Source organism: Magnolia sinica, chromosome 7 (genome assembly GCF_029962835.1).
Source record: "Magnolia sinica isolate HGM2019 chromosome 7, MsV1, whole genome shotgun sequence".
NCBI lineage: Eukaryota > Viridiplantae > Streptophyta > Magnoliopsida > Magnoliales > Magnoliaceae > Magnolia > Magnolia sinica.
The window spans coordinates 14,939,563-14,962,037 of record NC_080579.1 but is presented as its reverse complement, the minus strand read 5'-3'; the positions used below and the strand labels follow the sequence as shown (position 1 = coordinate 14,962,037).

The following is a 22,475-nucleotide window of genomic DNA, read 5'->3' as shown; positions in this document are numbered from 1 at the left end:
CAGAGGGCATCTCCCTCGGTACCTAGTCTCCAAATCCATTTCCCGAGAAGGGCCTGGTTCATCAATCTCAGATTCTTAATACTGGCGCCAACCTCTTGATAATGTTTGCAAACCTCCTTCCAATCAAGGAGATGTAGCTTCTTCTGATTTTCCTTGCCAGACCAAAGGAAATCACATCTCAAGGTGTCGATGGCCGCGAGGACGGAAGGGGGACATTTGAACAACGACATAAAATACGTGGGGATGTTGGATAAAGTTGCCTTGATGAGGGTCATACGGCCGCCAATCGATAAGTACCTGCATTTCCATCTAGCGAGCACTTTTTGAACCTTGTCCACGACCTTGTCCCATGTCGCCTTCGGGGGGGTGCCAAGGACAAGAGGCAAACCAACAAAGGATGAGGGAAAAGAGGCAGAAGTGCAGCCCATGATTGCTGAAAATCTGTCTACTTCGTCAACCGAGGGGTTGATACCATAAAGCTTGGATTTGGACATATTGATCCTTAGACCTGAAACAGCTTCAAAACATCTAAGAGTCGTATTAAGGTTCTCAATGAACTCCTCGGAGGCCGTGGACAAAATAAGGGTATCATCAGCGAATTGGATGTGGGAAATGGGCATAGTCACCCACGGCATTTTAAGACCACTGATGACTCCTTCTAGCTGGCCCCTAAACATCATTTGAGAAAACACCTCTCCGATCACCAAAAACAAGAGCGGGGAGAGGGGTCGCCCTACTTGAGGCCTCTCGAACTCTTGAAAAAGCCGAAGGGGGTGCAGTTCAGAAGGATAGAAAAATGGGCTGAGCCTACACAAGCGTCCATCCACTTCCTCCATTTGTGAACGAAACCCATACGATCCAGAATATAATGCAGGAAGCCTCACTCAACGTGGTCATAGGCTTTTTGAATATCAAGCTTGCATAACACGGCCTTATCCCCAAAGAGGTGGTAAGAATGGATCACTTCATTCGCGATTAAGGCACAGTCAACAATCTGCCTACCTCTGATAAATGCGTTCTAATTAATGGAGATGAGCTCCCCCATCACCTTGGCCAAACGAGATGAAAGGACTTTGGCTAAGATTTTGTAAGAACCCCCAATCAGACTGATAGGTCTAAATTCAGAACAAGAGCTAGCGCCGGACACTTTCGAGATTAAAGCGATGAATGAAGCCCCTAGCCCTTTCGAAAGTCTACCTCTGGTGTGAAATTCTACCATGAATTCCATCACATCAGCCCTGATAGTTTCCCAAAATGTTTGGTAGAACGCCATGGGAAACCCATCGAGGCCCGGGGATTTATCTCTACCTAATGAATCTAAAGCAGCTTTGACCTCTTCCTCAGAGAAAGGAGATTCCAGGATGTTAGCTTCTGCTTCGTTGAGAGTATTGAACTGAAGGGAATCAAGCCTCGGCTTGGTCCAACCGTCAGAAGATAGGAGGGATCTGAAGTGATTTATGGCAACCTCGGCGATCTCCTTTCTGTCCTCAATCTGAATCCTGTCCATAGTGATGCTATGAATGGCCTTGGCCCTGGCACGCATATTAGCTATCCTGTGGAAGAATTGAGTGTTCTTATCACCTTCAGTGATCCATTTTGCCCTCGAATTCAGTTTCCAGAAATGTTCCTCTTCCAACGCCCTGACAAACAGATTTTAAATGATCTGAATGCGATTTCCCAGGGTATCCAGGGACATCGGGGATCCTTCTGCTTCCAGATCTAAGCGCTGGAGTTGCTCGAGGAGGGCATTCGTTTCAGCTTCCCTCTTACCCAGCTCGTTCGATTTCCAGATCTTTAGCTTCTCCCTTAGGAGTCTGAGCTTGCACAACAGCTTATGACCCGCAAACCCATCAGACTGAAGAGAAGGCCACCACTCCGTAACCAAGTCTTTGAAAACAGGCACTGATATCCAAGAGGAATTGAATCTGAATGGCTTTGGCCCCCAGCTAACATCGTCCAAAGAGAGTAAGATCGGACAGTGATATGACGTACTTCTGGGGAGGGCTAATTGGGAGACCAAAGGGAACGAATCCAACCACTCAGCAGACAGAAGAAATCTGTCCAGTCTAGACTGGATAGGGCTGCGGCGACCATTTGACCAAGTGAATCTGGCTCCAGACAACGGGAGATCAACCAATTCGAGGGCTTGGATCCAGTCGGAGAAGCGCTCCATCGCCAGGGAAACTTTTCTTTTGCGGGAATGCTCCTCAACGAACCTGATAACATTAAAATCACCGACAAAACAACAAGGGCCTTAGAAAGACTGCCTAATGTTAGACAATTCGTCCCAGAAGACTGATCTAAGACGATCCTCATTAGGGCTAATGAGATGTGTCGTTGTCACTTGATTCTTTGTAGTCTTTATTTAGTAAAGATTAAGGGGAGCAGATCTTTAATGGGATCTTATGTGTCATTAAGTCATTAATTTTCTATTGAGGTGCACTCAAGTGGTACCAGGCAGATGTGGGGCCCAGTGATCGGTTCACAGAATCCAACCCATCCATAAGATCTGTCATCTCCAAAAAACCCCAGAGCCCAAAATTCAGATGGTCACAACGCAAGGAATGTATTGAGAGGAAACACCCACCATTGATTATCTTGGGGCCCACCATGTTGTGATATACAATTAAGGCCAGGCCCAGATTCAGGCTATTTTGCAACTCCTGTGAGCCCCTGTGAAAATCAAGGGTGGGCATTTCCTCCCAACTTGTTCCCTTTGTTGGGCCACCCTAATTTTGGATCATGCTGAATTTTGGGTGATAGGGGTTTTCTAAGGTGATGCATCTGATAGACAGGTTGGATGGTGTCAACACAACATGTCAGCCCCATATCTTCCTGGTACTATCGTAAGCTTATAGTGGTACCAGTACCACTAGAGCGCGCCCCTTTTCTATTCAGGGAGATTGTGTCGTTGTGAATCTTTCATAGAATCTTATGAATAATAAAATCATTAGTAGAGTTTTTTTATCTTGATAAGATTTTTAAGATTTAGAATCTTTTTAATTGTTATTTCCCCTTTTATTGAAATTAGATGTCAAACTTTAGGATATGATATATCTAAAATTAGTTTAAATTCCATATTTGTAAGGTCTTTTTGAATCTTTATCTTTTGTATTTTGGTCTATATAAGACCCCCTATGTGCTATATGTATGAAGAGAGTTGATGAATACAAAATGGAATAAACAAGTGTGAGTTTTGAGAGAGAATATTCTAATTGTAGAGTGACAAATTCTAAAAAATCAACATATTTGATTCATGTGGGTTGTGCAAAAAATCCGTTCCTCTTCTTTTCTCATTACTAATCCATCATACACCATTCAACAATCTAGATTGTACATCCAATGGTCCCATCATGGCCTAGGCCATGCCTCAAGTGAATGATTGCAACCAAAGGTCAAACAACAGATCCAAACTGATGGGGGATATTCGTTGCTACTTCGTGTATGCAACAGGGCCCATCATACCAATGGATTGGATCACCAAAAGGCAGCCCCACGTGTTAGACCACAAAAATCGCTTCACTAGTGTAAGTGCTAATGTTTTAAGCACACAAGTAGTTGTCAAATTTCGTAGGCAAAATGTATAGGGTATGGAACTTTAACACACTTTAGCTCTCTTCAACATTTCAAGACAAAAGCACGACTTAACATCTCAAGACTAGAAGGCTTGGAAGGATTTCAAACACAAAATCATTTGCATGTCAACCTTCAGGTAAAAATGACCTTAGAAAAGATCCTAGGTTAAAGTGCATTATTATGGTTTTCTAAGCTTTAACTCATGACAATTTTACATGAGAAATCAAGGGTGTTCGGCCAGTCGAACCATCTCAGGTCAGCCCGAGATCAGCCTAGGTCAAGTTTCCAGCAACAAATGACTTTGTTTCTTATGGAAGTTTGGCCAGCCTGACCCTGCCTTCGGCTAACCGAACCGAACTAGGGTCACCCCGAGAGTGACCCAGGTTAAGTTTACAGCAATGCAAAATTCTGATTTCCCGGATTCTTAGGCTAGCCAAACCCTGTCTCCGGCCAACAGAATTTTGGTTTGGGCTAGCCTTAAGTTTGAATAAAATCAAATCCCGCGAAATCTGATAGCCGTTGGAACAGTATCGAGGAACTTCGGCCAGCCGACGGGTTTCTTAGGCTGACTGAAGATCCATATCTTTCACTATAAATAGAGATCATTTCTCACTGTTTCAAAGCACGAAAATAAGAGAGAAATCTTCTTAAGACAAAAGAGAGAAATCCTAGTCTTTTTCAAGCTATTTGCTTAGTCATTCTTATATTTCTTTTGTAGCTTATTCAATTCTCTTCTCAAGTAGATTTAAATTTAATTAGAGAGTGGTTTATACTCAACTTGAGAATAGAAGATTGAATATGCAGCTTTTAGGGTTTTATTCTTTGAGAAATCATATATCCATATATCCTTCTTGGTTGAGCATACATTGGTTCTTCATCATCTAAGAAAAATGATCACTGCATCTACTGAAGCTTCAACTTCAAAGGCTTCATCGATATCTTCACTTAGACTTACGTCTACGAGAAGATAAGTTTTTATTTTCAATATATTACTTTCAGTTTGGGTTTGTTGAGATTGCCCGAAAATCTCATTGGGTTGAGGAGTGATAAGCCCGTGAAAATCACTTGAGGTTTTGTCGTGGTTAGCCTGTGAAAATCACAAGAACTGTAAGAGGTTGTTGAGGTGACCCTGTAAAAACCTGGAAAATAGTGGAAAGCCAAAATTATGTGTAGTAATTTTGAAAGTGGAGTGGGTGTGTGTTAAACACCCAACCACTATAACTCTATGTGTGTTGTGGTGATTAATAATCTTATTCTTGTTTTTATTATCTTGAAATATTGAATTCAAGGACGTCGTAAAATAAGGTTGTCCTACCTAAGATTTTATGTGGAGGTTGTCCTACGACTAAATTGAAATCAAGATTTCAATATCCATTGTTATTGTGAATTTATTTTTTGCAATTGATTATCAAAAATTAGTTTAGTCCTATTCACCCCCCTTCTAAGACATTTGTAGCTCAACTTATAAGTGGTATCAAAGCGAAGTTGCTCTTGTTTGGGTTCACATCCTAAAGCTAGATCCAGAGCTATAAGATGTCAAATTTCAAAAGCTTATCCATATCCAGGCCACCTCCTTCTAATGGCTCAAACTATTCATATTGGAAAGCACAGATGAGGATCTTCCTCAAATCTATAGATGAACGTGTGTGGCAAGCCACCATGACCAAATGGTCCCCTCCTACGATGGAAGTAGTAGTCGAGGATAGAACCACCTCCATAAGAGAAATAGCCTATAATCTATGGACAAGTACTCGGAAAAGTGAAAGTAGTGTTAATGCAAAACCTTTAAATGTTATAACTTGTGCCCTCACCGGATGAATTCAAAAGAATCATTTTGCGTGATACAGCAAAACAAGCTTGGACATACTTGAAATGACCCTATAAGGGAACTAATATTGTGAAAAAGTCTAAGATCCGAATCCTCACAACCAAATTTGAGAAAATTCATATGGAAGAAAATGAGACATTCGTGGACTTATATACAAAATTAAATAACATAGTTAACTCTATGTGGGGTCTTGGTGAAAGTATCCCTGAAAGCAAGGTTTGTACAAAAATACTAAGACCACCTCCTTATAGGTTTAATTCCAAAGTTACTGCTATATAAGAATTGAGGAATACCGACAAAATGAAGGTTGAGGAATTGGTTGGATCTCTTTAAACATATGAGTTGAATTTCAAAGCTCCAAAGAACAAGTTTGTCGCCCTTAAAACCTCTAAGTCCAAATTAAAGGTGTTGAATGAAAATTCAGATAATGAGGATCATATGGCATTGTTGGCAAAGAAATTTTATAAGATTTGCAAAAGTAAGAGGAAAAATTATTTTCAAAAACCTTTTGACAAAAAAAAGGGAAATTGAAGCTATTCGAAATTTAAATCCAAAGACACCCAATGCTACAACTGCTCTGAGTTTGGGCATCTTGCTTCAAAATATCCTTAAAATGATTTATTTTATTATTTTTTTTAAGGCATGATTGCACTTGGGATGAATCATCAGAATCTAAAATTGATTCAGAAATTGATGAATCAGACCATGAATAAGTAAAAGAACAAAATGCCTTTATGATAATAGCCAGAGTCACTACTTCAAAAGATAGTGAAACATCTGAATATGAAACTCCTGAAAGTGACTCGGAAAATGAAGAAGACCTTCAAGAAGCTTATGATGCTCTTTTCAGAGAAAGTTGCAAATTTGTGGCAAAGTTAAAAACACAAAAGAAAAAAATGCGACGAACTGCAATTAGATCTTAAAAAAGTTGTCTTGGAAAAATCTCAATTTTCTAACTATTTTAAAAAATCAAAACTAGATTTAAGTTTGAAAAATACATAATTACAAAATCTTAAATCTGATTATAAGAAATTGAAAATTGAAGTTTCTTCACTTCAAAGTTCAAAGGATACTTGGAAGTACACCCAAGGAGACCAGAAACTTGAAAATTTACTACATCTCGTCGGTATGGTGATAAGTTTGGCCTTGGCTATAACAAATATAACAATCTAAAGCCTAAGACTTCTAGTCCTACTTTTGTGAACAGAGAATCCTCGAACTCTAAAGTAGAAACTTTAAATGAGTTTGATCGCAAAAAGAATATCTTCAAAAAAAAAAAAAAAACCCTTTCGAGAATTTTCTAAAAAGAAAACATTTGCCAACAACCACATATATCCAAGGAGAAAAATTAATAATCCTACTCTTGCTGAAAAAATTGTGGACTTGCTCAAAGAGTTGTTGAAATCCAACTCAAGTAAGAAAGGAATAAACAGGAATAAGAGAAATCCTAACTCCCAAAGACAACAAAAGGAAATAGACCCTCCAAAACTGAAAACCGTCATGAAGTGGGTTCCAAAGGTAAAGTGTCTTGTTATCCATACAGCTTTCAAAGCAAGTAGCCATTCAAGATGGTACCTGGACAGTAGATGTTATAGACATATGACAGGTGACAAAGCTATTTTCTCAAATATCAACCAAATTGATGGCGGCTCAGTTACATTCAGAGATGGTAGCAACTGCAAGATCATTGGTAAAGGTAATGTACATCTTCCTAACTTACCTATATTGGAAAATGTTTTGTATGTTGAGGGATTAAAGCATAACCTTCTTAGTATATCTCAAATATGTGATAATAATCATAGTGAAATATTTTTTTTCATGGATGTGAGATAACAAATAAAAAAAGGACATGTAATATTAAATGGTAGCAGAACTTCTGAAAATTGATATATTATTAATGACACTTGCTCAACAAACCTTTCATGTTACATGATCCAAATAGACAAGACAAACAAATGAGACTGAATTATGGCACCAACGTCTTGCACATGTAAATTATAGAGATCTTTACAAATTGAGCAAAAGAAATCACTTACGAGGCTTACCTAAGCTAAGGAAAGAAATAAAATAAAGTATGTGGTGCTTGTCAAGTTGGCAAGCAAATTAGGAGTTGACACAAGAAAGTGAACTCCTTGGACCTCTTGAACTTCTCCACATGGACTTAGTTGGACCAAGAACGGAGAATAAAGGAGTAAAGAATTACTTCTTAGTCACAGTTGATGACTACACAAGATATTCTTGGGTAGCATTCTTAAGAGAAAAATTGGATGCTTTTGACGAGGTCAAAAAGCTTATTATATGCATCCAGACTGAAAAAGAACTATCTGTAGTCAGAATAAGAAGTGATCATGAAACAGAATTTGAAAATAGCAATTTTGAGAAATACTGCAATGACCATGGTATATTGCATGAATTTTCAGCTCCTAAAACACCCCAGCAAAATGGAGTTGCTAAAAGGAAAAATAGAGTGTTACAGGAAATGACAAGCATAATGATGAATAGTATGAAATTGCCTCAATATCTATGGGTTGAAGAGCTGTGAATGTTGCCTACTATATAATCAACCGTGTTTATATTAGAGTTGGAAAAAATAAAACATATGAAATATGGTTTGAGAAAAAGCCCGATGTAAAATATTTCCGTACTTTCAGAAGCAAGTGTTACATTTTACATGACCGTGAAAATTTGGAAAAGTTTGATGCAAAAAGTGATGAACGAATATTCTTAGGATATGCATTAAATAGTCGTGCATATCGAGTTCTAAACAAGAGAACTGAGGTAATTCAAGAATCGATAAATGTTGTAATTGATGATCATTCAATCAATCCTAGTCTTCACCAAGATGATGGTGATGGTGATATCATTCTGATTAATCAAAGTGAACCATCAGCCAAATTAAATTCTATTGATTTAAGGTTGGTAAAAGACCATATAACTAATCAAATACTTAATAACCCTCCTTTTGGTGTTCAAACCAGAAGACAAATGGAAAATATTTGCAATCATGGTTGTTTTACCTCGCAAATTGAACCGGCCAACATAAATGAAGCATTAGCTAATGAAAGTAGGATTTTGGATGTACAAGATGAACTGAATCGATTTGTAAGAAATGATGTGAGGTATCTTATTCCTAGACCATCTGATAAACATGTTATTGGAACCAAGTGGATTTTTTAAAATAAATCGGATGAACTTGGAAATATTATTAGAAACAAGGCACGACTGATTGTACAAGGTTATACATAAATAAAAGGAATTGATTATGATAAAACCTTTGCACCGGTTGCGTGCCTTGAATCAATCAGACTATTTATTTCCGTTGCCTGCTATAAAAAATTTAAAATATATCAAATGAATGTCAAGAGTGCTTTTCTAAACGGTGACTTGAATGAGGAAGTATATGTTGAACAACCTAAGGGTTTTGAAGATCCCAAACTTCCCAATCACGTGTTCCGTCTTAAAAAGGCCTTGTATGGTTTGAAACAAGCCCCTAGAGCATGGTATGAAAAGTTTACTAAATTTTTACTTAGCCATGACTTTCGGATGGGAAGTGTTGACAAAACTGTTTGTTAAAAAATCCAATGATGATATTTTGATTGTTCAAATATATGCTAATGATATAATCTATGGATCTATATGTGCTAATCTATCTTCTAAGTTTGCAAAACTTATGAAGTCAAAAATCGAAATGAGTATGGTTGGCGAGCAAACATATTTTCTTGAACTTCAAGTTAAGCATCTCGAAGATGCTATTTGTCTCCCAAACCAAGTATGCACAAAATTTAGTTAAACGGTTTGGATTTGAAAAAGGTATAAATTTCAATACTCCTATGAGTACAACACGGAGATTATCCAAGGATGAATCAAGTAAAAGTGTTGATGCTCGTCTCTATCGAAGAATGATTGGTAGCTTACTTTATTTAACTACTATTAGACCTGATATATCATTTAGTATTGGTATGTGTGCTATATATCAATCTAATCCTAAAAAATCTCATTTAGCAGCTGTCAAACGCATAATTAGAGATGTTGCAAGCACTGTTAATCTTAGTCTGTGGTATCTGTATGATACATCTATTCAAATAGCAAGATATACTGATGCAAATTTGGCAGGAAATATTGATGATAGAAAATCCACTAGTGGTGGATGTTTCTATATTGAAAATTGTCTAGTCTCCTGGATGAGCAAAAAGCAAAACTCAGTATCTTATCTACTGTAGAAGCGGAATATATTGCAGCAAGAAAAGATTGTTATCGACTTATGTGGATTAAGCAAATGCTGACTAATTACGACATAGTTCAAGATACAATGAATTTGTATTGTGATAACACCAATGCATTTAATATATCCAAAAATCATATCCAATACACTCAAACAAAACATATTGACATCAGATATCACTATATACAAGAGTTAGCTGAAGAAAAGATAATTATGTTGGAATACATTCAAACTAAAAAGAAGCTTGTAGATATTCTAACTAAGCCACTTGACAGTTTTAAATTTTCTAATTTAAGGCACAATATTGGCTTGTCTTTTATTTAATTATCTTCATAAAGCTAATATTTTTTTCTTTCTTTATCTTTATTTTTATTTTGGATTTTGAAAGAAAAATAAAATCAAAAATAAATAAATAAATAAAAAGTTTGTATTCGACCAACCGAACAGTGACCAGACTGTCCGGTTAGCCAGACATGATGTCCGGCCAACCGAGGACCGCGTTGTCCACTTTTTAGAAGTGCAAAAATTTTCATTTTTCCCCAAATCTTCTTCTTCTTCTTCGGCTTGCCGGTGCCTCCTTCGGTTACCCATCTTCCACTACTTGCTTGTAAGTGCATTTGAGTCCATTTTATTGCTGATTAAGTTGCTCATTGCATTTTCATTTTGATTCCGTTTCTTTTCTTGAGTTTTTGAAACCCTCGTGTTGGGTTATTTCGATTAGAATTGAGTTACTTGATCTTCTCGTTTCCTTCTTGATTATAAGTGATGGAACATCGATCTAAACATGTCGTATGCAAAGTACAAGCCGGTTCCTCCTCTCGATCCGGTGCCCGTGATATTCGGACCATCCATTCCACCGAATGATGACCCCGAAAATCTTCGGGATTTTAGATCGATGAGCGTTATCATTGAAATGTCTATAAATTTGTATCACATTGCTGATTATGGGTTGCATGAACTTCTTTCTGAGGTTGGACAGGAAAAAGTTCTCTAATAGGAAGGAAATGCATATTGATCAATAGTGCAAGGGATTTATGCCTCTATTTCTAATCTATATTTAGAAAATGACATATTTTTCAAAGCAACATTTTTAGAGGAAACAATTTCAATTACACCCTTCACCACTGCATTTTTTTTATGGAAATTGAATTAGGTGAGGATGGAATTCCAATTGCTCTTCTTATGAACAAAATGTCAAATTCTAAAAGAGAATCCATTACCCGAGTTCTATGTGGTTTTAATGCAGATTGGAGATCGGGCAATGCTCTTCCTATTGGAAAACTCTTTCCTAAGTACCGCATTTTTACTTCCAATGTTTATCCAAGAACCGGTAACAAAATCGATCTTACTACGTTCATGGTTCATATCCTTCAAGCGATAGCTACTGGAGTTAAAATTTGCCCTCCGACTCTCATTTGTTACTCCATCATTCATTATCAGATGCACCTAAAGCATGGTTCTCTTCCATTCGGTTACTTCATAACATCTCTCGCGTTATCTTTCAGTATCCAAATTCCTTCCATTGAGGCACCAAAATCCGAGCTTCTTTTAACTCTTCAAATTTACATATGATGAACTTAACTCCTCTACCTGTGCAACAAGGCACACATGGTGATAGCCAGGAAGAGGAAGAAGTTAACATGGATGACATTTTCAAAGAACTAGAGGAAGAATCGACTAAAGATGAGGATGATTCTGACTATCGTCATTCTAGTTTTGATGAGAGATTATCTTCTTTGAAGCATATGGTGGATTCGTTACATGTTTCTCAGGAAGCTCTAGCTTTAAATCAAAAGCTTAATATGAAGTACATGAAAAAGTACTTTCATCGTTTAAGCAAGAGCTTGAAGAATATTGATCCTAAGATGCCTGCTCCGTCTTCATCCGAGTCTGAATGATTTGTATTATCTTGAGTTTCTAACTTGGATGTCTTGCTTTACTTTTTCAAACTTATGATCATATTAACTTGAAATGCTTGGTTAATATTTGAACTTTGATATGATTAATGTTTAATGTTTAACATTTGATCCTATTACGGCTTCCTATATGTTTCTTGAAATTCATCTTCCTTTGTCAAATTGTGACAAAAAGGGAGAGAGATGATATATTTGAAGTGTGGAAACAAGATTGTATTTAGTATATTTTTCGAGGGGAGCAGGGGGGGCAGATAACATATTCTTCATAAGAAATCTTCCGCTAAATGTTCATGATTCAAAGCCTTCAATATTCTGAATATAGTTGTCGAGTCTACGTAATCATTGGGTATTTGTAATGTGATGAGTGTGATGAATGTGGAATGTGATGAATGTGTAATATGTTATGTTTTGTCACGAAATTGACAAAGGGGAAGATTGTAAGTGCTAATGTTTTAAGCACACAAGTAGTTGTCAAATTTCATAGACAAAATGTATAGGGTATGGAACTTCAGCACACTTCAGCGCTCTTCGACATTTCAAGCCAAGAGCACGACTCAACATCTCAAGACTAGAAAACTTGGAAGGATTTCAAAAGAAGAATCATTTGTATGCTAACCTACAGGTAAAGATGACCTTAGAAAAGACCCTAGGTTAAAGTGCATCATTATGGTTTTCTAAGCTTTAACTGATGACAATTTTACATGAGGAATCAAGGGCGTTTGGCCAGCCCAACCATTCCTTCGACCAACCGAACCATCTTGGATCAGCTCAAGATCAGCCTAGGTTGAGTTTCCAGCAACAAATGACTTGTTTCTTATGGAACTTTGGCCAGCCCGACCCTGCCTTCGGCCAACCGAACCCAGCTCAGGTCACCCCTAGAGTGACCCAGGTCAAGTTTACAACAACGCAAAATTCTGATTTCCCAGATTCTTAGGCCAGCTGAACCCTATCTCCAGCCAGCCGAAGTTTGGCTCCAGCCAACCTAAGTTTAGATAAAATCAAATCCCGCAAAATCTAACAGTCATTGGAAGAGCGTCAAGGAACTTCGGCCAACCAAAGGGATTCTTAGGCTGACCGAAGATCCATATCTTTCATTATAAATAGAGATCATTTCTCAATGTTTCAAAGCACGAAAATAAGAGAGAAATCTTCTAGAAAAAGAGAGAGAGAGAGAGAGAGAGAAATCCTAGTTTCCAAGCTATTTGCTTAGTTATTCTTATATTTCTTTTGTAGCTTATTTAATTCTCTTCTCAAGTAAATTTAAATTTAATTAGAGAGTGGTTTATACTCAACTTGAGATTAGAGGATTGAATCTGCAGCTTTTACGATTTTATTCTTTGAGAAATCATATATCCATATATCCTTCTTGGTTGAGCATACATTGGTTCTTCATCATCTAAGAAAAATGATCACTGCATCTACTAAAGCTTCAACTTCAAAGGCTTTATCGATATCTTCACTTCGACTTACATCTACGAGAAGATAAGTTTTTATTTTCAGTATATTACTTTCAATTTGGGTTTGTTGAGATTGCCCGAAAATCTCATTGGGTTGAGGAGTGATAAGCCCGTGAAAATCACTTGAGGTTTTGTCGTGGTTAGCCTGTGAAAATCATAAGAATTGTAAGAGGTTGTTGAGGTGATCCTGTAAAAACCTTGAAAATAGTGGAAAGCCAAAATTACGTGTAGTAATTTTGGGAGTGGAGTGGGTGTGTGTAAAACACCGAACCACTCTGTATTATGGTTATTGATAATCTTATTCTTGTTTTTATTATCTTGAAATATTGAATTCAAGGACATCGTGAAATAAGGTTGTCCTACCTAAGATTTTATGTGAATGTTGTCCTACGACTAAATTGAAATCAAGATTTCAATATCCATTGTTATTATGAATTTATTTTCTGCGATTGATTATCAAAAATTAGTTTAGTCCTATTCACCCCCCCTTCTAGGACATTTTTAGCTCAACTTACAACTAGACATTATATTATTTCTCGATGATAAGCTAAGGCTAGGAGTAGCTCGGGTCGAGCCCAATCCGAATCCGACTAGCCCAACACATTTAGGTCGGGTTGGGTTGGGTTGGGTTGGGTTGGGATGTGATCAGGCTGGAAATCCTCAACCTATCCCCTGTTTGGGTTAGGCTTAGGTTGAGGCCTCGATCAACCCAACCTGAACTCGGCCCTATATTACATGTTTTTTCAGCAATACATATATTACATATATGTTTAAACATAAAACATCCAACAGCCATATTTCAACAAACAAGCATTCATTGATTAAAGGGTAGGATTGTTAGTCTGATTTTTGGACTTTACCTTAGCAATAGTGTGTCCCACAATTTAGCCAGTTCAATATAATTTAATCTATGCCTTTTGTACACTTTCTAAGTGCCTATACATCAAGTGTCATTTTTTTAGAGAGAGAGAGAGAGAGAGAGAGAGAGAGAGAGAACTGAACTTTATTAGGACCATGCCAAAAAGCACGAAAAAATACAACCCAACTCTACAACTCAAAAGTAAAGGAGAGATTAGCAGATTTAACTGCTTTTACATAAAGAGCCCTACCCAAAACATCACATTTAATTTCCCTAATGACCTCAAAAGATGAATGCATCCGTTCCAGAAACAATACCCCCCCCCCCCCCAAAAATGGACCAAAAAATTGCTAAAATGAGCAATCTCCGCACAGCTTTCCCAACTTTCCTCACCCCACCTCCGTGCCAAGCCCATAATAAACCCGCAACAGACTTCGGCATCACCCAAGAAGTGTGAAAAGCATCCAAGAAGTAGTCCCACACCCTTTGAGCAAATAAGTAGTGAATGAATTGGTTATCAAACAAGTGTTTGGAGGACAAAGGATATTCTTTGTAAATTGTCAATAGTTAACACTCTCATTCTTCCCACTAGAGTATCAACTGGAGTATTAGATAACTACCGCCAGCGTTGTAAGTGGTGACTCGTATATGCTCACATCATGATATGCAAGAGTATGTAATGCCTGCATCACACCTAAGGATCAAGCCTCTTTTGCCACCCACATGTCGAGTTTTCTACTAATTTAACCGTCCAAGTGGAGTTTTCTACTAGACCGCCATATGAAATATTTAATGGATGATTGTTACTATTAATGTCTACAAATAATTGAGAAGCATGAGAAGAAAATTTTCAATGGCAACAATTAAAATCTAAAAAAAATCCAACACAATGATCATAATTAAAGCCTGATTATGGGAAAATATTTTAATTATGGTAATAAAGAGAACATGGACGGTTGAAATCAACAGACCCTCTCAGGATATGGGCCCCAAAAGGTGGCAGTGCATGCTGGATCCTAAGTGGGCAAAACCAACTCGACGTGTAATTCATAAAATTACCATTTATCGCATAAAAAAGTGTTATACTCCAACATGTGATCTATTCTATGCAGGCACTTAGAGATTACATACATATTGTATAATTCAAATGCAATAAATTCAAATTAAACCGTCTAAATTATGGATTCCAATTTACATGTGTCATGACCAAATATAGTGCTCATTTGAAAATCGAATTATCAGATTAGTAGACATTTATTGGACAGTTAAAATTGTAAAATATCCAATGGTCCTATTTCAACAAACAAGTGTCCACGAATCAGACATTAGAAAAGTTCAACCAATCTGATTTTGGACAATTAATTAGCCACAATGATTTTCACAAGTTAGTCGGTTTATTTGACATAATACATGCTACATGTACTATTTTTTAGTGCTTGCACATCAAGCGTAATATGCAACCCGAGTATCTAATAACTCCCCTTACTCAATATTCAATTAAGCACAATTACTCATTACAGTGCTCCGGTAGCATAGTACCTTTTGGTGGCCGGTTTCCACCTCCAGATTGCATCCTTCAATTGATTTGAACCATTCATGTTGTCATTACTACTATAGAGAAGCCGTGGATTAGAATATGAGCCATTAGAAAAGTCACCATTCAATTTTCCATATTCATTTTAATACACAATCACTCCAACAACAAAAAATTCCTATGACCCCTGTAGCTTAAGATTTGGAACTTGAACGGTTCAAATCGACATCTAAGATTTAACCCAGGTGTGGACACCGGCAGTGTGCGATAACCTGTACTCTATCAAAACCCTACTTGAAAAGGGAACAGCCGACTCAGACCCAACCCGACACCCAATCTGAGATGGGTTAGAGTTGGGAATATGCTAGATGGAGTTGGGCATTGGTTAGGATACTCAGGTTGGGTTGGGCCACCGGTGGACCCAATGCGAAATTGGGTTGGACCCTCAACCCAACCTGCCCAACCCTAGCTAATGCTGAAATCAGTATAAAGGAGAGGATGCAGATTGCCTACAGTGCCTGTCTCTAGGAATATTCCCTAGAGCAGGATGTGGACCAAGCTCTCTAGGGCCCACCATGATGTATGTATTTTATTCACGCCGTCCATCCGTCTTTCGAGCTCATTTTAGGGCATGATGCCATGGGCATGAGCCCAAAAATGAGGCAGATTCAAAGCTCAAGTAGACCACACCACAGGAAATATTGGGGATAATGACACCCACCATTGAAACCTTCCTAAGCACGCGGTGATGTTTATTTACCATCCAACCTATTCTTAAGGTCACACACACCTGGATGAAGGGAAAACACAAATTTCAGCTTGATCCAAAACTTGTGCCCCCTAAGAAGTTTTCAATGGCGGGCATCCAGTCCCCATTGTTTCTTGTGGTGTGGTCCACTTCAGCTTTGGATCTTTTTCATTTTTGGGCTAATGCCCCAAAATGATCTAGCAAAATGGATGGACAAAGCAGATAAAACACATACATCATAGTCTTGGTGTTCCACAAAGAGCGGGCCGCATCCTACTCCATGGGTATTCCTAGAGAGGCACTATAAGCAATCCAATGGACAATATGCAGAAACTTAGAAATTTCTTTAAAATTGCAAACATGGCATACAAGTCAAATTAAATTGTCCAAATTATGGTTTCCAGTTTAGATGTATCTATTGTTATTCAATTCGGACACGCGGCCATGTGTGTACCAAATGGCCCGATTTGGATTATGCATGTGTAAGTATGTATGCATCGGGCAAGCCAGGGTCGTATTCAACTCGAATCAAACTAAGCGCCTTATGACCCTAAGCGTCGAAATAACCAGATTAGGACCAAATCTGTGAAGATTGACATGACTACTTAGCCACCCATTGGCAAGGGTATCAGACGATTTATGAATGAGAGGGTTAGTCCTTCAAATAGATTCTTTTTCCTGCCTCTCAATCAAAAAGACTTCAATATTTGCATGATTGCAACCGCGATTCAATAACAAAACAATATGAAAAAAAGATATAACCAAATAAAAGCTAAAAGTATTTAATTAATAATTTTACAATATGGACACTCACGATTACCTAGAAGAACGACGATCCATTCGTCACCCAGGGTAGGTTAAGCTTCGTAGCAAGACAATCGTGAAGTGCAGGATGGTTGTTTGTTCGTTACTAGGTCAAAAATCAGACTTCATGGCAAGACGGCCAATGGAGGACGAATCTTCAAAAATATGTTCGTCGCTCAGTCAGAACCAAGTTTCGTGGCGAGATGGCTAGTGGGGTGACAACCTATTCGAGAACTCGATGGAAATCAGGCACGTAGTAAAATGGTCATAATTCAACTATCTATGTCTTCTGGTGTGAAGCAAACTTCATGGTAAAATGGCTAGCGGAATCTCTTAGCCCGTACGAGGAAAGCTCTACAACATTCCATTTAAAACTGAGCAATCTTCCTTGCAATCTAACAAGATACCATAGATGAATGGTGGAGAAATAAACTAGTGATAAAAATTGTGACCTCATGCTATGAGCAACATTATGTTGATGAGCGATGGAGAGCTAAACTAAAATGAAATAAAAAGATAAGCGTCAATGAGGGACAGATAGATAATTAGCGTTGTGCTAGGTTTGATTGTGTTGGCGTATGACCTGGAACTCCTTGTTATGTGCTCTATTTAAAGACTTAAGAGACGGTGGCCTTGAGCGATCTTCAGGCGCATGAGATATTAGGCTAACTAGTCATGCAAATCTTCTTGAGCTTTCACGTAAGTGTAGCCTATCGCATTAGGCCACATGTACAAGAGAGATCATGTTTCCAACAAATAACGTGATATGTTTTTCTCTTGATATTCATGTCTTGCAACGTGATATGTTTTTCTCTTGATATTCATGTCTTGCAACGTGTATAAGAGGATTTGTTGGAGAGTCTTCACATTGTTGGGCTCTTGCCTTTATAGAGAGTTGCTTTTATTGGTCTCTAACATTTAATGCTTGCTAGAGAGTTGCTTTTGTAGGACTAGCATTTAATGCTTGTTAGAAAGTTGCTTTTATAATACTCTAGCATTTAATGCTTGCTAGAGAGTTGCTTTTGTGGGGGACTAACATTTAATGCTTCCTATATGTGCATATATTCAAGTCCTACCATTTCCCTTTAAAATTCATCTACACCATGTGTGGCATATGGTTGCCACATGGCATCTTCCAGGCCATCTGATCTATCGTGATAGACCAGGTGTAAACAATTGTTTACACCTAACCTATCGTAGTCAAATTTGACGAACATAATACCGTCATATCTCAACAAGTTCGTATGAAGGCGCGGGAAAAAGTACTCACGAAGCAAGAAAGGGAGATCGTGAAGATCTTAAATACCTCTCCCTTGAAGATGTGTGTTATACTAAGAGGGTTGGGATGTTCAGAAACATACGCACGACTGAAATCCCAAAAGCAATTGCCCTCCCAGTAACACATGGCAAACAAACGATAAAGAAGCCCATGCACCATATTTCTGAATATGTATTTGACGTCACGACAATACCCAAGGACACGTGGTCAAATACAATTGGCCACGCATCTACAAAACAGAGTGTTAAGATAAAGAAATCGTTCATAATAAAAAATGCACTCAAATACGAGGGTATTGCGTAGCTGGCCACACCTTAAAAGAAAAAGAATTACGCTAAAGGCCGCTAACTTGTTGGTGGATGAAGAAACGGGAGTGGAGTTGGTCGTTTCCGTTATTTCTTCTATTGCAGATCTTGGAGGAATCAGAGACACAGGAGCTCCCTCGGCTTTTCATCATAGGCTATGGGGCGGTCGTTTCCGTTGTTTGTTCTATTGCCCCGGGATTCCCATTACAAAGGACATCCTGGTCAAATTGGTCATTAGGACGACCGTTTCTTTTGTTTCCCTAGGATTCTCATTGTGAAGGAGATCCTGGTCAAATTGGTCGTTAGGACAACCATTTCTTCTGTTGCCATCTAGGATTCCCATGGTCAAATTAAACAAGTTAGCGACCTTAGCTTGATATGTTACTTTTAAGGTGTAGCCACGCATATACCATCATATCATAGTGCATCTCTGACTCTGAATAATATCTCTATTAATACTCTAATTTTGTAGATGCTTGACCAACTATATTTGACCATGTATCTTAGGGTATCGTCGTGGCGTCAAATACACATTTAGAAATATGGTGCATATTGTTCTCTATTACTTATTTACCACGTATTGCTGAAAGAGCAACTGCCTCCAAGTTTCTGGTCAAACATACGGCACTGAACATCTCAACCCTTCCAGTATAGCGCGCATCTTTAGGCGAGAGGTGTTCGAGATCTCCACGATTTCCCTTTCTTGCTTCGCGAGTACCTTTTCCTACACCTCTATACGAACGTGTCGAGATATGGCAGCATCCCTTTCGTCAGATCTACCTACAACAAGTTAGGTGTAAACAATTGTTAACGTCTAGCCCATCACGAAAGATCAGACGGCCCTAAAGATGCCATGTAGCAACTATATTCCACATATAGTGTAGATGAACTTTAAGGAAAATGAGAATGAACTAGACACGTGTATATATGAGAAGCATTAATGCTAGTGCCTACGAAAGCAACTCTCTAACAAGCATTAAATACTAGTCCTACAAAAGCAATTCTCTAGCAAGCATTAAATACTAAAGACCATAAAAGCAACTCTTTACGAAGGCAAGAGCCCAACAATTTGAAGACTCCAATAAAGCCTCTTATACATGTCACAAGACCTGAATATCAAGAGGAAAGTATATCATGTTACTTAAAGAAAACATGATCTCTCTTATACACGTAGCCTAATGCGATAGGCTACACTTACGTGGAAACTCAAGAAAATTTGCACAGTCAACTAGCCCAATCTCTCACGCTGTCAAAGACTACTCATGGCCACTACCTCTTAAGATTATAAATAGAGCATGGAACAAAGAGCTCTGAACCACATGCCAACACAACTAAACCTACCGCAACGTTACTTATCTATCCATCCCGCATGGACACTTATCTTTTTATTATATTTTAGTTTAGCTCCCCATTGCTCATCAGTACAATATTGATCATAGCAGGTCGTAGTTTTTATCCTTAGTCTATCTCTCCGACCTTCATCTATGGCATCCCGTTGGATTGTAAGTAAGATTGGCATCCCGTCGGATCGTAAGTAAGATTGCAAGTAAGATTGCTCAGTTTTAAACCGAAGGTTGTGTTCCTACTATATGCTAAGAGATTTTGCCGTCAATCTCATCACGAAGTTTGGTTCACACCAAAAGACAAACGGATAGTTGAATCACAACCATCTCACTACGTGCTTGGTTCCGACCGAGTCCTCGAACAGAATGTCACCCCACCGATCATCTCATCATGAAGCCCGATTCCGACCAATCGATGAACAGATTGTCAAAAAATTGTCCTTCATCGTATGTTTCGCCATGAAGCCCAGTTTTCGACTAAGCAACAAACAAACGATCATCCCGCACTTCACGATCGTCTTGCTATAAAGCTCAGTCTGCATTGGGTAATGAACGGATCGTCATTCTTCAATCTGATCATGAGTGTATTGTCCATATTGCAGAATCATTAATTAAATACTTTCAGCTTTTATCTAGTTGTATATTCTTTTTCTATTGTTATGTCGCTAAACTGCAATTACAATCACACGAATATTGAAGTCCTTTCAACCAAAATGCAAGAAAAAAATCCATTTAAAGGACCAACCCTCCCCTTCATAAATTGTCCAATCACCTTGCCAATCGATGGTTGAGTAGTTAGGCCAATCTTCACAAATTTAGTCCTAATCCGGCTATTTTGGCGCCTAGGGTCACAAGGCATTTGGTTTAATTCAAGTCAAATACGACTCTAACACGCCCAACAAATACATACTCGCACACGCATAATCGAAATCATGTCATTCGTTACACGTGTGGTCGCGTGTCCGAATTGAATAGCAATGGTATTAACCAACAAAATAATCTTATTTGATCATCTAACTATTGGGATTGGAGGACATTTATTGGAGTTGAAAATGAAAAAATATCCAATGGTTGTATTCAACAAAAGAGTGTCCGTGAATCACATGTTAGGGTTGTCCAACCAATTTGATTTTGCAAATGTATCTTAGCTATAGCGGATTCCCTAGGGGTCGTTGATGGTGGTAAATGAGGCAAGTTGTAAATTATTTATTAATAAATCATTTACAACTTGCATTTGGATGCCCTAAAATGCTTGTAAATCATTTACTAGTTGTAAATGATTTTCCATATTTTCCCCTTTTTCATTTGATAGCAAATGATTTACCAGCAAGAAGCCTCCAACAGCTCTTTTTTTAGGCCGGGAGATACGCACCTCTCTCTCTCTCTCTCTCTCTCTCTCTCTCTCTCTCTCTCTCTCTCTCTGCCAATGGCAACAAATCTTACTACCGGCCTTTTACTTCTATGGCTCACCTACTGATTAGTTTTATGTGAGGATCAACCCTGAGTGAGTGGCTTTAAACCAATGATCCACTTTAAAATCCACTCCTATATGCCATTTGAATGTTTTTTAATGAATTACTTCTCTAAAATATCTCAGGTGTGAATAAGCAATTACAGGATATAAACCATTTACAGGCTATCCAAACACTGTACTTCTTAAAGCCAAACAGACATGCTGTAAATCGTTTACCACTCAAACCATTTACCACCATCCAAATGACCTATAGTTTTATCCGTTTAGTTTGAGCTAATACATGCCACGTGTACAATTTCTACGTGCCTGTGTATCAAGCATGCTACGTTGCCAGAGTACCGTATAACTCCCCAAAGAGGAATAATACGGTATAATCTAACTACTCCATCATTGCCCAATAAAAAGTTCAACACACACACACACACACACACACACACACACACACACACACACACATATATATATATATATATATATATATCGCTCCTCGATCTAAAACCCTAATATCCAGTTCGCCCATAAAACCCCGAGAATTGATCTGGACCGTCGCAATCCATGGAAAGTGGATTGGTAGAAGTGGAGGGAGGGAGAAAGGAATACCTCGAAGTTGAATTTGGGTAGGGGAGGGAGGTCTTTGAGGAAGTCTGCAGGCTTCTTGAGGCTCCTTCGCATCTCGTCTTCCACGAGTCGATCAACCTCTGATTTAACGGTCGGATCGGCATAGTCGTCATCGATGTACGGCAGTGAGTCGATGATGATCTCTGTGGGGCCCACTAAAGGTTTAGTAGGAGGAGGGGCTTCCAGCATTAGAATATCTCCGCTCGCCATCTCCAAGTCTCAGAGAGAGAGAGAGAGAGAGAGGGGCGGGGTTCGCCCTTTTTGCGACTGAGGCTCGTGTGGAATCCACATGAGCCGGGGGCGCGCTCAAGTGGTTCGTGTACAGTTACGGTGTTAGCCGGCAGATGTGGGGCCCCCATGATGAATTCACAACATCTGATCCGTCCATCAGATGCTTCCCCTCTTAGTTTCCCAAAATTCGGCCAAAATAATATCAAGTAGGCTACAGAGCTTGGGACGAGTTGAAAAAGGGACTCGTACCGTTGATTTGATTGGGACCCATCTTATTGTGT

General features: G+C 38.5%; 1 protein-coding gene across 2 annotated transcripts in view; it reads right to left on the bottom strand.

The window, feature by feature from the left end:
• Positions 1–22,222, bottom strand: part of LOC131251121 (pre-mRNA-splicing factor SPF27 homolog) — a 34,082-nt gene extending 11,860 nt beyond the window's left edge. For both annotated transcript variants that reach the window (XM_058251641.1, XM_058251642.1), the window contains exon 1: positions 21,946–22,222. In XM_058251641.1, the coding sequence (XP_058107624.1) occupies positions 21,946–22,173 (228 nt within the window). In that variant the 5' untranslated portion in view covers positions 22,174–22,222. The remainder of the gene's footprint in view (positions 1–21,945) is intronic.
• Between the last annotated feature and the right edge of the window lie 253 nt (positions 22,223–22,475).